General features: G+C 40.9%; 1 protein-coding gene across 2 annotated transcripts in view; it reads right to left on the bottom strand.

The window, feature by feature from the left end:
- Window positions 1–17217, bottom strand: part of LOC145361738 (histone acetyltransferase p300-like) — a 103643-nt gene that overhangs the window by 7934 nt on the left and 78492 nt on the right. For both annotated transcript variants that reach the window (XM_080217667.1, XM_080217666.1), the window contains exons 20-28: window positions 15402–15482; window positions 14826–14882; window positions 13809–13886; window positions 12400–12467; window positions 11209–11359; window positions 8183–8329; window positions 7002–7115; window positions 6378–6543; window positions 4069–4236 (exon numbers count right to left, since the gene is read on the bottom strand). In XM_080217667.1, the coding sequence (XP_080073793.1) occupies window positions 4069–4236; window positions 6378–6543; window positions 7002–7115; window positions 8183–8329; window positions 11209–11359; window positions 12400–12467; window positions 13809–13886; window positions 14826–14882; window positions 15402–15482 (1030 nt within the window). The remainder of the gene's footprint in view (window positions 1–4068; window positions 4237–6377; window positions 6544–7001; window positions 7116–8182; window positions 8330–11208; window positions 11360–12399; window positions 12468–13808; window positions 13887–14825; window positions 14883–15401; window positions 15483–17217) is intronic.

Consider the following 17217-nt stretch of genomic DNA (forward strand, 5'->3'; position numbering starts at 1 on the left):
TGGTGAGGCAAAGGAAGGGAAAAAGAATAGGGGTGGAGGACAGAAAAAAACGGTGAGACATAGATCAGGTAGAAAAGATAACATTGTGAACATGGTTAAATGTAACTGAAAAAGCACCAACTTGATATTGTTCAATTTCTTTAATACTCTATTATCAGAGTGACTAACAGTGAAAGAAGACTGGATGGGACAGAGGGACAATGGTGACCAGCTACAGACTATGGAGATAGGAGCATATTGGGCAAAGAAGCAAGCATGAGAGAGCATAAGAATGGGAAATAGAAAAAAAGCACACAGCGATAAAAAAAACCAGCTAATGAATACCACATATCCTTCAATTCAAAATAGGCTCAAAAACTTTAAGATCTCTCGCATTTTGATTGTAGGTACAAGAGATGAAAAGAGAAAGGAGGACAGAAAAGCAGACGGAGAATCAGAACTCAATGATAAAAAGTATTTCTGAAAGTGTTAGAACTGTAGATGAGAAAAGTAGATTTTAGGGATTTTGATGTAATGGTAAATGGACCAATGTTTGGCCGATCATAAATACAGTGTTATTCACATACACGGAGCTGATACCAAACATACATACAATACGTGAATTGAAGATCTATGATCACTGAAGATCTAGGATGCACAGTCAGGACAATCACAAAGAATAAAAGTGTACTATTGGACTTTATTTAGAAGAGTGTCCAGTTTTGGTCTGCTCAAGGTGAATGTTATGGAGGGCTCATATTGGATTTAGATTTTCAAAATAATGGAAGGATTAGGTTCAATTCATGTAGATAGGTTGTTAGCTCAATAGCATTGGTAGGGCCCAATCACAAAACAGTTTGCCCTTATAACTAATGGCACAGGAGCACCAACGGAGGATTAGTAAAATAAAAAGCAGACAAAAAATTTTGACATTAACTGGCAACCTAAAAACAATAAACCAGGAGTTAAAAAACAGCCTCAAGCCCAAAATTAACAAATTGTTTGAAAAGCACGACACCTCCTTTGAGAGGGATTACTTGAATAATTATCTTGTGTAGAGAGCAGCATTGCTTTTTTTGTATAAAGCATGAACTTTAAGGAAAAGTTTGCCCCGATCAACAATCTTTTTCATTCAATTAATCCATCTACCTGCCCTTTCCCCATACGATGTAGAGATGCCGGCATTGGACTGGGGTAAACACAGTAAGAAGTCTCACAACACCACGTTAGAGTCCAACCAGCTTACCTGATAGTAATCACACAAGCTTTCGGAAACGGTGTTCCTTTGTCAGGTGTGTGGAAGGTTCTGATCAGAAAAGGGCATATAAAGTCACACACAGTTTACAGAATACTGATTAGCAAGTCAGCTGTAAAAACAAGTTTTAAAGATGCAGATAATGAGTGGATGTTGTATTAGCATAGCTTAAAGAGATGAGTATTGTCTCCAGACAGTACAGTAAGTGAGGTTTTGCAAAACCAGGCAAGTCATGGGGTTTACAGATAGTGTGACATGAACCCAAGATCCCAGTTGAGGCCGTGCTCACGTGTACGGAACTTGGCTATCAGTCTCTGCTCAGCGAACAGTTGGCAAACACTTCAGCAGTCATGGGCATTCAGTCTCTGATCTTCGGGTAAGCGTTCTCCAAGGCGCCCTTCATGACACACGACAGCGCGGAGTCACTAAGCAGAGACTGATAGCCAAGTTCCGCACACATAAGCACAGCATCAACTGGGATCTTGGGTTCATGTCGCACTATCTGTAACCCCCATGACTTGCCTGGGCTTGTAAAATCTCACTTGCTGTCCTGTCTGGAGACAATACACATCTCTTTAACCTATGCTAATGCTATCTCCACTCACATCATCTGCATCTTTAAGACTTGAACAGCAGGTTAGCTGTAAAGACTCGCATTCTAATCAGTATTCTGTAAACTGTGTGTGACTTTATATGCCCTTCTCTGATCAGAACCTTCCACACACCTGACGAAGGAAAACCATTTCCGAAAGCTTGTGTGATTACTATCAAATAAACTGGCTGGACTCTAACCTGGTGTTCAGACTTCTTACTGTCTTTCCCCATATTCACAGGCATTTCTCTTAACAGAAAGAAGTAGAATAGTCTCTTGAACTCAATTCTTCTCACTAAGTAACTAACTTAGTTTGGTCCCTTTTTGCTCTAAAACAATAAGCTAAAGGTTGGCCTTAACTCAAATGAATCACTTGATATTGCAGATCATCTTTCTTCCTTACCTCTGTGCTCTATCAAAAGATTAGGAAGTTTGGGTTAGGTCAGGCAAAGAACAAATGTATTTGAAATAAACTCCTTGGTGCCACTATTTTTTAAAAATTTATTAGTTACAAGTAGACTTACATTAACACTGCAATGAAAATTGCCTAGTCGTCACACTCTGGTGCCTATTTGGGTACACTGAGGGAGAATTTAATATAGCCAATGCACTGAACCAGCACATTTTTCGACTGTGGGAGGAAACTGGAGCACTCAGAGGAAACCCACACAGATATGGGGAGAATGTGCAAACTCTACACAGACAGTGACCCAAGGCCAGAATGGAACCTGGGTCCCTGGAGTTGAGAGTCAGCAGTGCTAACCACTGTGCCACTGCGCCATCCACCAATGCCAAATAGGAAAATAACATAAGAACATAAGAAATAGGAGCAGGAGTAGGCCATCCAGCCCTTCGAGCCTGCCCTGCCATTCAATAAGATCATGGCTGATCTGTCGTGGCTCAGTTCCACTTTCCCGCCCTCTCCCCATAACCCTTAATCCCCTCTCCTATCAAAAACCCATCAACCCGCGTCTTAAAAATATTTAGCGAGGCAGCCTCCACCACTTCAATGGGCAGAGAATTCCAGAGATTCACCACCCTTTGAGTGAAGAAGTTCCTCCTCAACTCCGTTCTAAACCGCCCCCCTTTTATCTTGAGGCTGTGCCCCCTAGTCCTATTGTCTTTTTTGAGCGGGAAGAGTCTTTCCACCTCTATCCTATCCATCCCATTCATCATCTTATACGTCTCAATGAGATCTCCTCTCATTCTTCTAAACTCTAACGAGTACAAGCCCAGTTTATTCAGCCTCTCCTCATAGCTCAACCCCCTCAACTCCGGTATCAGCCTAGTAAACCTCCTCTGCACTCCCTCCAAGGCCAAAATATCTTTGCGCAGGTGCGGCGCCCAAAAATGCACACAGTACTCCAGTTGCGGCCTCACCAATGCCCTATACACCTGCAGCAAGACCTCCCTACTTTTATATTCAATCCCCTTCGCTATGAAGGCCAGCATCCCATTCGCCTTCCTGACCACCTGCTGCACCTGCAAGCTGGGTTTTTGCGACTCATGCACAAGGACCCCGAGGTCCCTCTGCACCGTCGCCTGCAGCAGTTTTTCGCCCCGTAAGTAATAGTCCTTCCTACCATTCTTCCTACCAAAGTGGACCACCTCACACTTGCCAACATTAAATTCCATTTGCCATTTCCTGGCCCATTCGTGATGTTGACAGTGAGAGCCTAAAATAGAAAATGCTCCATTCCTCTGCATTAACATTCCTCTCCTTAGTGACAAAAAAATTCAAACCACATTAAAGCTACCTGCCATTGTGTATATATAGATATACTTTATAACCCAATTAGTGCACAGAGGAAACAAGGTGTGAAGAAAATCAAACTTGACATTACTTGAGCTCTTGATTAACAAGTATTGTTTTAGGCATGCAGGCTTGGTGCATCATTCATAAAAAAAGATTAGCAGGTAGAGGGAAGACAAATCTAACACAGCAGAAGTGCCATCACGTCTTTGAGCAAGTGAACAGGAAAAGCCAGAAGTTTCCCAAATTAATTTGGTGTCACCATATTCAGTGATTATTCTATGGTTGACTCACTCTTTAAATCCAGTGTACTAAATGGCAGACATTTCTGGATTGGAGGATAGGTGAATTCAGTCCAATTTCTAAAACGTAAAGGAATTTTCCAATTTGCAAACAGAACACTGAATCTGTAGGGGCCTCTTCATCTTGGTATTTCTGTTCTAATAGGGAGCACACAGCCCAAAGATACGGCCATATCTGATGACTTACATCAGTGCTCTCACTGGATGTGTTGTTCTCCTCCCTCTTACGCTCCTCTTCTTCCTGTTCCAGCTCTTTGATGCTTTCCTCCAACACGTTCGGCCAGAAGTCACCTTCAAAATACGGCAACTCCTTTGCGCTAGTCAGCCTATCCTCTGTTGCTTGCTTAAATATATCCTGGAAGGGAGAAGCACACATTATGGATGCAATGATCATTCAGTATACTGCTCAATAAGACTGCTAGCTATTCTGTGATGTGGATAAGGATGCAAACCATATCATAATAATGGCTAGTAAAACAGCACCATCATCACCATATACTTTGCATCTGTTCCATTTTTAAAATGTCGCAAGTCAAGCTTTGAGGAACAACATCCATTTCACCCAAAGTATCTTCAGCTACAAACAGTTCCTGTATTCAGATGAGGAAGTAATTACTTTGTAATTTAGTCTGTACAGCAAGTATCTAGTTCAATAAGCTCTTTCTTAAAAGGGTATTAATTCCATGATTAAGTGTGCCAATTGTCAAGTAAAATAGTGATGACATGTAAATATCAGAAATCCAATAAACTGAAATATTTTCTACTGTATAAATACTGGAAAATGCAGGCTGCTTAAAGGCAGAGACAGTTTGGTTGTATTAATGGAACTAGTGCTTTCAATATGATGATGAGCCGAGCAACACTGCAAACAGATGTCAACCTAAAGCAAGCAGGTAACAATGGGGAATAGTACACAAAAATGTGAATAAACTGTTAGAGGTTCAGAGGGGGAGACAAGGTTTGAACTTTGCACTTACATTATAAAAGGTAGACTTACAAAATGAAGGTAATTGAGTTTAAATTCTGTGGTTAGCTCAGGTAAGGGAAGATCAAAGGGGATAACTGTACATCAGAGCATTCAACCTACGCAAGGGTAGCTGTTTGAAATGTCAGCCAACTGTAGAAATAGCTGCTCTTAACTTCCAGAAAGCTGTGTCTGTGAAGAAAGTTTACTTTAAAAAAGCTGCTGTTTTGTTCTAGTTCAGCAGCGACCTCAAAGGGATATAACTGCCTGGTGCGGTAACTGTTACTGAATTCAGCCCATGTACATCAAGGGGTTGTTAACCATGTAGAAACCGTTGCACTGCAAGTTTGGTCTTAACTATATATAGCAAATATAACTACGATGGAGTGCAGCAGAGTATAACATGACCTACATGTAATGTGAACAGCATTCATAAAACAAAAATATTGTAGGAGTTTGTAGTGTTCTCATTACTGGACTGAAGCACTTCAGTGCATTTTGATCTCTGCAGAAAATGTGAACATTATGACAATTTGAAATTTTTAAAACTGTTATCTCAGCTACTTTAAGTATATTTTTGTAAAAATACTAATTGGATTCGTTAAACTTTTAAAAAACCTACAAGATGCTGTGCAAGATTGGGTTCACCCTTCCCTATTTCTCCTCCAGCACAACGCCCTTGGAACTATTTTGTCCTTTGACTCCAGTATCTTATGCATTGCCCAATTTCTTGCACACCAGTGTAACTGACATAAACCATCAAAGCTTCACTGTGTGGAATTGCCTCTTTGGTTTGGGCGCCGCACCTGCGCAAGGATATTTTGGCCCTGGAGGGAGTGCAGAGGAGGTTTACTAGGCTGATACCGGAGTTGAGGGGATTGAGCTATGAGGAGAGGCTGAATAAACTAGGCTTGTACTCGTTAGAGTTTAGAAGAATGAGGGGAGATCTCATTGAGACGTATAAGATGATGAATGGGATGGATAGGATAGAGGTGGAGAGACTCTTCCCGCTCAAAAAAGACAGTAGGACTAGGGGGCACAGCCTCAAGATAAAGGGGAGGCGGTTTAGAACGGAGTTGAGGAGGAACTTCTTCACTCAAAGGGTGGTGAATCTCTGGAATTCTCTGCCCGTTGAAGTGGTGGAGGCTGCCTCGCTAAATATTTTTAAGAAGCAGGTTGATGGGTTCTTGATAAGAGAGGGGATTAAGGGTTATGGGGAGAGGGCGGGAAAGTGGAACTGAGCCACGACAGATCAGCCATGATCTTATTGAATGGCGGGGCAGGCTCGAAGGGCTAGATGGCCTACTCCTGCTCCTATTTCTTATGTTCTTAATCACGGCTTTGTCCACCCCTCCTATAACTTCTGCATTGCTTTGGAGTCTATTTTCTTTCCCCTTGACTCTGTGGAATCATGGGGTATTTTTGTACTTTGAAGGAGCTCCTTTATAAATGCAAGTTATAATTGGAGTGGTATGTATTTCAATGGGACCACTGCATTTTAACATTACAATAATGAAGGCCATGCACAGTACCTTATAATCATGAATGATTCGCTCTGAAACTGCCTTGTCCAACATTTTCTTGTACCACTCCTGTAGCCTTTTGGGCTTGGGGATTTTCTGGTCCAGCGGATGGCAGTGAAAAATGTAATCATCACCTTCACTTGGTGGACAGGCCCAAATATGCCCCGCTGTGTATCTAGGATGGAAATTTAAAGTCAACTCAGTCTTTATGGCAGATGCGTACAAGAATACAAGCTGAGGTCATAGGATGGAAACTTTGCTAACAGAGATAGGCCTAAAAAGACACACGCTTCTAAAGGTGCTCTTTCAACAGTTTTAGAAATTGACCCTTGGTCACTCCCTCTTTCAGGGAAACAACCATGAGGTGCATAATTTTATCCTGCAAAATGGACCCATTAGATGTTGAGTCAAGAAAAAAGTCATTAGTTGTATTTACTCAATATATACTGTCAAAAGCTTCCTATCCCATTTCCATGCACAACACATTAGTTTGCATAACAAAAATCAGAACATAGTAAAAATGATTAAGATGCAAGGTTAGCTGTGCTTGGATCTGAAGAATGCTGCACCTAACATCACAGAGGGAGATTTTAGTACACAGATTACGGCAGTCTTTCCAAAATGCACACTTACCCTAATTTTCGTACGTATTCTAAATATCCAATCAGGATTTCATGATAGACGGATGTTCTCAGACATCGAGGGCGGAAGAAATGTACGCTGTCGAGGTATGATATGTACACACGTCTGAAAAGGAAAAGGAATTATGTTAAACGCAGCAAAAAAACATTCAACCTTAAAGTTACAGCACCCTCCCTGCCTGGGATTCACAGCTTGACATTCATAACCATAAACAAAACGAATCCCAATTTAAGTCCATGATTGATCTATAACCACACCAAGAGAAAAAACAACAGTCATTCAAAAAGCACACTACAGATTAGGTACAGACAATGGAAATATGATTCAGCTCAATGACCAACAGGTAAACATTCACTTGTACTCTAAACACCCAAAGTAATCTTGCTTCTCTGAAAAAGGCACTGACACCTTCTAACGATATAGTGTGGCTACGAATAAAAAAAATCAGAAACCATTTGAACAACACTAGGCAGCAGGGTGGCACAGTGATTTGCACTGCTGTCACACAACACCTGGGACCTGGGTTCAATTCCAGCCCAAGTCACTGTCCGTGTGGAGCCTGCACATTCTCCCCGTGTCCACGTGGGTTTCCTCTGGGTACTCAAGTTTCCTCCCACAGTTCAAAGATGTGCAGTTAGGTTGTTTGGCCATGCTGAATTGACCCGAGCCTGGTGGGATTGTGATCACTGCAGACCCAATGGGCCGAATGGCCGCCTTCTATTCTGTAGGGATTCTATGAACACAAGCAAAGCATGTCCATCTTTTTTTCAAGGATCATCCTGATCCATTGCCTCTTTCAAGGCATTGAATTTTCTCCTGAACGTATCCAAGCCCTCTGCATCAAAGGCTTCTCTCAGTAATTTAGTCTACAAATGGATTTGATTCACCCCAGCTGATTAATTTACAAACCTTTGCTTCGGTTGCTATTATGAAAAACTTGCATGCATCAATTTGCTTGAAAATCTTGAAAAACTTAGTCAAACTTCCAGAATTTCCCCCCCAAACTAAACAAACTCATTTCTTAACCTTTCCTCTAACTTAAATTCTTGATGTCTGTCAGGACTTGTACCATTGCCCAGTACCTTGGATGGGATCTGACAAGTCACTTTTCACTATACAAAGTATCTGCTGTAGACTGTGTTATATGCCAAGTAACAAATCATCGGACTCACCTCTGATTGGGCGGAGGACAATCTGAACCGTACTCCTGCACATGCATGCCGAAGAAACACACATCCACACCATCAATCTCTTCAAAGGCAAACAGAGCTTTTGTTCGATAAGGAAATGATTCGGCCATCTCTCCATTATCAACAAACCTATAAGGGTCAAGAATGATTTATTGGACTTCTCAAGCTTTTGGCATGGAATACATCCTCGCAGATGTAATACGTAACAAAGTGAACTTAGCTACATTTGGTTCAACATTTACAAATGTGACATTTGTAAGTGTTAAACCAATTTGCAAGGCAAACTTTGAGTCTATCAAAAGGCCAGAATGCCCTGTACCATCATCATGCAGTTCCCCATCTTTGTACCTGGATGTCCATCAGAACCTACATTAAGCACTATAGTTCCCAGCGATAGTTGAAACCGGTGGTAGAAGTTGTGTTAGGCATACACAAGGACAATGTAACTACATTATCTTTAAGTATTAAATCTTTCAGTAGTCTGAATATAAGTATTACTGACATGACTAAAAGGTGAGACTGGTGAAGTCCAGTTAACTCTCATCAGAAATAGGAGCAGGAGTAGGCCATCCAGCCCTTCGAGCCTGCCCCCATGCATTCAAACCAGAGTTAAGCATAACACTACCAAGTCCTGGTTTTATTCTCTCTCTCATTAAATATAAGGCATATTTATGAATATGAATAAATAGCAAACAAAAACACCCTTGTATTTTAAGAATCGTTTTTTTAAAAATCCAACAATTTGTCACTGTCAAGAAGTTCTGAATTAACGGAATTCTCCTGATATTGGAGATGGTGAATAATTTAACTAATTTTGCTTTCAGTCACAACAGTCATGTCATGGACCAGCTATAATGCACATTCGCCTTGCGTTCTATGTAGTTTATGGGTGCACTGTGATTCATAGAACTCTACTGCAGATTCTCAGACAACTATTTCAAATCTTTGACAAAAGCATTGGCAAAGGGTCATCTAGACTCGAAGCATCAGCTCTTTTCTCTCCTTATAGATGCTGCCAGACATGCTGAGATTTTCCAATGTTTTCTCTTTTAGTTTCAGATTCCAGCAGCTGCAGTAATTTGTTTTTAACCATTTCAAATCTACATGGCAAAGTACTTTCTCAGTTATTTAACCAGCTAGCAAGCAAAATAAGCAAATTAAAATGCAGTTTCAAATGTACGCCAGCATCCAGTTCTACTTCACCACCACTGCTAAATTGTTAGTATGCTTGTCCAACATCTAGTTCTAGATGAGCAGAAATCTTCTCCAAGTACTAGGAAGAATGAAGCCAATATCTTCAGTTCCAAAGCCACCCATTTCACACCTGCCCCCTCTTCCGTCAGTTTCTAAAACTAAACCAGACCATTTACAACCTTGATAAGTTTCTGACTTCATATCGGTGCCATCACTGATTGCCTCTAGCTACCTCTACAACAGTGTCCAATTTCACCTGTCTCCACTCATTCCAGCTTCCATTACATCTAGATTTGACTACTCTAACAACTTTTGGCTAGCATCTCTCATTCTACCCTCTAAAAATAAGGTCAAAGTCTACTTCTTTGGCCCGTCACAATGTTCATTCCCTCGCCATCAAGTTCTCTGTGCACTCTCTCAGAAGACTGGTTACAACTTGTGAGCTATTTAACCATCTCATTAAGGCACACAGGGACGGGGCCAAGCTTAGATGCAGTGACTGCAGGGTCAAATAGCTTCCCAATACCATGGCAAGCTCAGACATTTGCGACCTATAAGTTGCACACGATGGACCATCGCCAAGAAAAGATAATCTAATCAATGACAATCTCCTACCCTTGATATTCAACGCATTATCATTGCATCATCTGCCATCAATATCCTTGAATGAATAAAAAAACTTGATAAAATAGCTCAGCGCGGCCACCAGGATGATAAAAAACAAACTGGGATTTGTTTAGAATTATTATAAAACCCTATAGCGCAGGAGAAGGCCATCTGGCCCACCAAGAATGTACCAACAAGATTTCTGAATGAACCTTGCTAACGACACCACCGTAGTGGGTTGTATCTCAAATGATGACAAGAAGGCGTACAGGGAAGAGACAGAGAATCTGATGAACAACAAAAATATTTCTCAATATCAACAAATTGAAGATAGACAGATAGACATCAACTTCAGGAAGCATAGTGAAGAACATGCCCTTGTCTACATCAATGGAGATGAAGTAGAAATGGTTGGATTAAGTTTTTAGATGTCCACATCACCAACAACCTGCCCTGGCCCCCCCCCATGCTGACACTATAGTTAAGAAAACCCACCAACACTCCACTTTCTCAGAAGGCTAAGGAAACTTGGCACATCAGCTGTGACACACCAACTTTTACAGTATTCTTTCTGGTTGTATCACAGCTTGGTATGGCTCCTGCTGTGCCCAAGATCACAAAAAACTACAAAAGGTCGTGAACGTAGCCCAACCCATCACGCAAACCAGCCTCCCATCCATTGACTGTTTACATTTCCCGCTGCCTTGGCAAAGCAGCCAACATAATCAAAGACCTCACGCATCCAGGGCATTCTCTCCTCCACCTTCTTCCTTCAGGAAAAAGATACAAAAGTCTGAGGTCATGTACCAATCAACTCTAGAACAGCTTCTTCCCTGCTGCCATCAGGCTTTTGAATGGATCTATGTAACACTACATTCTGCACTCTCTCCTTTCCTTTTTTATGAATGGTATGCTTTGTCTGTATAGCGTGCAAGAAACAATACTAATACATGCGACATTAATAAATCAAGTGTAACTAAATCCTCTATCCACGCCACCCTCCTCTCTTCTTTAATATCCACGCTCTCTGATATCCTCTTGTATCCTTCCTTCAGATCTGCATCAATTTTCTCCTTTCTGCTTTTCTGTTAAAGTCTCCATGAACGCAAGCTGCTGTTGCTGTATGTATATATCCAACATCCACCTCCTACCTATTTTATAACTTTGGACATTCAAATTTATGTAAAAAGGAAAACAGCATTTCTCACCTAGTCTTCATCCCTGGCTTGACTTCCACAGTTTTATCTGAACTGTGCACCACCCGAACAGTGCACTCGCCAGCCTCCGGATGACTCTGTCTGCGGAGGAAGTCGTTAATACGAGTTTCCAGGTAAACACCTAGCTTAGTGGTTGGTAACCCTGGGAAAAAAGTTTTAATAAAATCAATTGCTACATTTTAATACTAGAATCATAAAATCCTACAGTGCAGAAGGAGGCCACTCATCCCTTTGAATCTGCGCCAACCACAATCCCACCCAGGCCCTATCCCCACAACCATGCATTTAACACCTAGCTAGTCCCTACAGTAGCATGGCCAATCCACCTAACCCACACATATTTGAACTGTGGGAGAAAACCTGACCACCCAGAGGAAATCCACACAGACACAGGAGAACATGCAAACTCCACAGTCACCCAAACCAGGAATTGAACCCAGGTCCCTGGAGTTGTGAAGCAGCAGTGCTAACCCACTGTGCCACCCTACATTTCCTTCAAGAAAGGCTTTCAGATATGCTTTTGTCCTACTGTGGGGTCTGTTCCACAGTAAATCAGAGGTACAATTACAAATGAGATGCAGTAAGGGTGGTCACTATTCATTCTACAATTCTTTCTAACCCTCTCTGCTCTGCTTCTGATCAGCATGTCTCACTTCTAGCAAGACGATTTCAAGAACTGTTAATAATAAGCAGCACCACAAACCTGCTATTGCTAGTGGTTTAGGAAGGAGATTAGTTTTACTAGGCCACCCTTGACTTGTTTAGCAGGTGAAATTGGTTTGCTGATGAATCACGTAGACCAACAGGAATCATGTAAAATAATTAATATGTGCAAACTGCTTACTCATCCAGGCAGCAACAGGAGCAATACAACTGACGTCAATATTCTCAAGTTTTAGAGAAGCAAAGAGGGGAGAGCAAAAAAGAAAATTACCCACTGTAACTACCTCATTGATATCCAGGGACCACAGAAGTTGCAAATGAATATAGGGGTGAGTAAACTCAGTTGCAAGAACTGTGCTCGATACCAGCTATGATAGATTCAAGCACTGGGCGATTAACCAAAGCGCTGCCGATCACCCACAGAACTACATCTCTTTTTGGAGAATTAAGATTAAAAAGTGGGATTTCTAAAGAGGAGAAATTATTAATTTACATTGAGAACACAACTCGAGTACTTACTTTTTGCACAGAATTTATTTTCTTTTCTCGTTTTCCCAGTTTTCTTCAAACAGGGATCACAAACGAAACTGCAAGAGGTAAAAGAAAACAATTACCAGTGCTTTGAAGTAGAAATGGACAGTATAATTACACGTACAGCAAATTTAATTTTTTGACTATGCTCCATGAATAATAGTTGTAAGTCATTAATTTTCACAAAGCGACATTCCATTGAAAACATGCACAATATTGGTAAATATTAAACAGGTTCTTCTGACATTTAATTTTTCATAACCTGTTAGGAACCAAATTCAGTACGAGTTTCTGTAGGTTAATTAACCGAACATAATTTGCAGTAATCCTTAATTCTGGACCTTCTTTAAAAACAGAAGGTGGGCCTGGAAATTGGATGGAAACCTGTTTTACAGGGCTTTGCAACCATCACTAAAAGCATCAAAATCTGTCAAAGGTGATTTGCTTGAGGCATCTTGCCAACAAGGCAAGGAGCAACTTCAGAGAATTGCAGAGCATCTCAACACTTGCCATTTCAGTCTGGTTTTATGAACCAAGCATTTCATTCAGCAGTTCAAAGCTCACGGGTAGTGTTCCAGCCGAGGAACTGCAATATGCTGGGCAAACTGGTCCAAGACATCCTTACAAAATGTGTTTCACAACACAAGATAACCAATTTTCAGGAATACTGCAATTATTCTGGTGTGGAGATGCCTGCGTTGGACTGGGGTGGGCACAGTAAGAAGTCTCTCAACACCAGGTTTATTTGATAGCACGAGCTTGATGATGGGGCAGCACTCTGAAAGCTCGTGCTACCAAATAAACCTGTTGGACTTTAACCTAGTGTTGTAAGACTTCTTACTGTTATTATCTAGGAACCCTAGCACCCCCACCAAAAACTCATTTCCTTCCCCTTCATCTTTTTAATCCGTATGTTCCACTAAGTATAAATAAATCATCTTTTTAAAGCAGTTTGCGAAGTCGGGCCACAATTTTGCTACTGAACCTTGATACCTTAACTGGCCTGTCAACTGACACAGTATCAGTCTATTGTCTGTGGAAGGCATCATAACTCAGGCTGAACTCATGTTCATCAGGAGACCACATGCATTATCCCTTCAGGCAAAGATTATGAATAACAACAGGTAGGAATCCTTCTGAAATTTCTCCTCCCTAACCTGGGCCACTGAAGCACCTGTGCTGCTGACCTAGTTGAGGGGGGAGTTCAGCATAACCAGGGATTCAAGCAGGTTACACAGTATCCTGCACAATTTACAGAAGAGCCCTTCACCCACAATTTCAAAGGCAATGATCTTTTTACTCACAGAATAGCTTACCTCTTAATCCCTATGCTACACGGGCAGATAATTTTGCATGTTCATATTCAACTTATTACTTCTTTGTGCAATGAGACTTACCCTGAGGGCCAAATAAGTTCGTGGTGAAGGACACAGATTTGATGCATTTTCCGACCACATTCAGTACATTCAACAAATCTACAAGGAAGAGAAAAAGTTATCAACAAGTGAAGAGGGCTACAGTGCATAGCTCTGTCATCCTGGGTTAAGTCAATGGTATTACAATTGCACAGCTTTTAAGAACATAAGAAATAGGAAATTTTCCTGCACTAGGCTTTTTCCTGCCTACTTCATGCTGGTGTATGCCATGACTACCCATTAAACACTTTAAAACAAGTTCAATTGAAGCTATTAAAAGTTAATAAAACAGAATTTCTTTAAACATTTTCTACTACAAAGAACTCACTTTGTCACGCACAGTTACCAAAGATTGTTTAGTGATTAAAAACAATTGAAGATCCGTTATGTATAATAAAAAGCCAGTCTGGAACCTGAGATCCCAATAAGAAATGGTTTTAATATTAATAACTGTAATGGTACAACTTAGTATAGCTTTTGCCTGCTACCTGGAGTTGGGTAGTCTCAGTTTTCTGTAAGATATTTTGTAAAGGCAGCAATTATCAGGAAATCATTGATAAATATTACTCCCAATCTGATGGAATTTTGAGCACCTATGATCCATCACTCTAACTCTCAGCCAAGCAATTCTAGAAATCAGGAGTAGAACAAATGGTCACTGTGGCCATCTACAGCAGTTTGGAATGCATTTGCAGCTGCCAAACTACACAAAGTTCCTTATTTTAGCTGCACTTGGCAGGGCTGACCTCCTCTAAGACTAGCTCAACAGGTGCATTAGCAGAAACAAAATTGTACGCCTGCCTTGGTCAAATAGAGGAAAGAAAGTAAAAGGGGGAAGTACAAATCATTACAGACAGAATGGCATCACAATCACAAGGATTACAGAGACCCCAGAAGGTGCTCTTGTACCATTGTCAAGGTAGTATAGAATAGCTATGTCTTTGCCAAGGTCACGTGCAGGTGTATCCCGAGAACAAATAAACTCGGAGCAGCACTTACACTTCAGGGTCCAGTGTATCATTCTTCTTCTTTGAGAACTGTTCCTTAGAAATAGTCCTAAAATAAATGACAGCACACAGTTGTAGTAAAAAGTGAGACATAGTAACCAAACGTAGATCCGTTTTGTGATCAGTGTTAAACAACAAAAAGTTAAAACTTTCAAGTCATCTACAAAAAACATGCCTAATTGTGTGACACAGTAGCTATGACAGGCAGTCATCAAGTTATGTTAGCGGAATAGATCCTTCAATTGCCATGTTCAATTATCATACAATAATTGACTGCAGAGTGGTAACCATTTTAAACTGACATTTTCTGCAAATTCTGGAATACCCTCACCCCTCCCTTAACACAATAATGGACCAAAACCCTGTTTCTTGCTATGTTAAATTCAATTCTTTTCAGTATCGTGGTTACGTTTTCTGCAATTCCACCTAACACCAACATCTAAGCCCCGGGGGTCTGCTGAATATATAATTTATTCTACCATCCCCGAAAACCTACACTTTCACAGATTAAAAATTGAACTATTGCCCATTTTAAAATCCCTGGAATAAAGTCTGATGGTGCACTCACGTTTGAGGCTGTGAAGGGTCATCACCCAGAGAGACAGTTTCTCCCTGGATTTCATTGAAACATTTCTCACAGAAGTGATACCTGTTTAAAAGAGGAAAGATATTTGAGTAAAATTTTACATCTCCAACAAGTGAGCAGAAGTCAAAAACCAGCTAGGGCAAGAGGATTAAAAAATGTTTTTCAAATGGTTATGTTTCCTTTAAAGCACTGTAACAACTCAATGAATGGAAAAGTTTGAGAAACAGCAATAGAAAACAAGGGACAGGACAGATTAAGTTTATTTATTAATGTCACAAATAGGCTTACATTAACAAGGCAATGAAGTTACGGTGAAAATCCCCTAGTCGCCACACTCTGGCACATGTCCAGGTACACTGAGGGAAAATTTAACATGGCCAATGTACCTAACCAGCACTATCTTTTGGACTGCAGGAGGAAACCAGAACACCTAGACGAAACCCACACTGACACGGGGAGAAGATGCAGACTCGGCACAGACAGTGACCCAAGCGGGGAATCAAACCTTTCCTTGGTGACGTGAGGCAGCAGCTCTAACAACTGTGCCACCAATTAACCGTCAATTCTACTGAATGAGTTTTAAAGAAAGAGCAAATATGATCAAACCAAATGGCCATAGTTTTTCATAATTGTCCATAATTGTAGGCCGATTATCCAGTTCAGGAAATGTCCATTGTATAGTCTAAAACAATCTGATTATTAATTAAAATATATAATTGATGTACGTTTGGTCAAGAAGGCACTTTGACCCATTGATCTTATCCATCCAGAAAAGTAATCTTTGTGTGTTCAGTTAAATAATTGGACAGGACTACTGCTTAACATTTCACCCAAAGGACAGCATCTCTTGACACTGCAGCACTGATCCAGAAATACATTTGTGCACCAGCCTAGATTGTCCTCATATCAAATGGGGTTTGGCCACAATATTTTATGGCATGCAGTGATCTTTATTGTTTATACAGAGAAGTGTATAAATAAACTTGGGTGTCAAACTTGCATTTATACAGTACATACTACATACATGCAAGCAACAATCCTGTTTGTTAAACAAACAGTGCAACACTGCTCCATTAATTCATACAAACCTATTTTGAAAATTCCTCAATTATCTATTCGACGTACGTCAGATTACTGGAGCCTCCTCTTGTCAAAGGCAGGTATAGAAAATAAAAAACTTATTGTTGCCACCTTCAGCTGGCTTCGGAAAAGGATATGCAAGGACCAGGATTTCATATCTGTAACTAAGGTGATGGTTTACGGAGCAGCAGTGATTCCCACGCTCCTACATGTTTCATAGATTTGGGCAACTCACAGCACTGGAGAACTACCAGTGATGCCTTCACAAAATCCTCCAAATCTGGGAACAAGAAAGGAGGTCCAACAACAGCGAGCTAACTTGCACAGCATCAAGGCGCTAATCTCTTAAATCTGTTCATTCATATGCCTGACACCAGGTTCTCAAAGCAATTCTGCTTGGAACTTAGTCACGGCAAGACAGTGTGAAAGGGGACAACAGAACCGCTTTAAAAATGTCCTCACAGAATCCACGAAGAGGTCAAATATCCATACCAATTCATGGGAGTCCCTCACTTGTGACCAGCCAAAATGGAGAAGGTTCATTCAGGAAGGAACTGAAGGCATCTCAGCACAGTGGCACTTCTGCCTCACATCACCAGGGACCCAGGTTCAGTTCTGGCCTTAAGTGACTGATGCTTTGTTTCCCCATTTCTGCGTGGGTTTCCTCTGGGTGCTCCGGTTTCCTCCCACAGTCCAAAGATTTGCTGATTAGGTGGAT

Source organism: Carcharhinus amblyrhynchos, chromosome 35 (assembly GCF_965287045.1).
Source record: "Carcharhinus amblyrhynchos chromosome 35, sCarAmb.v2.hapA, whole genome shotgun sequence".
NCBI lineage: Eukaryota > Metazoa > Chordata > Chondrichthyes > Carcharhiniformes > Carcharhinidae > Carcharhinus > Carcharhinus amblyrhynchos.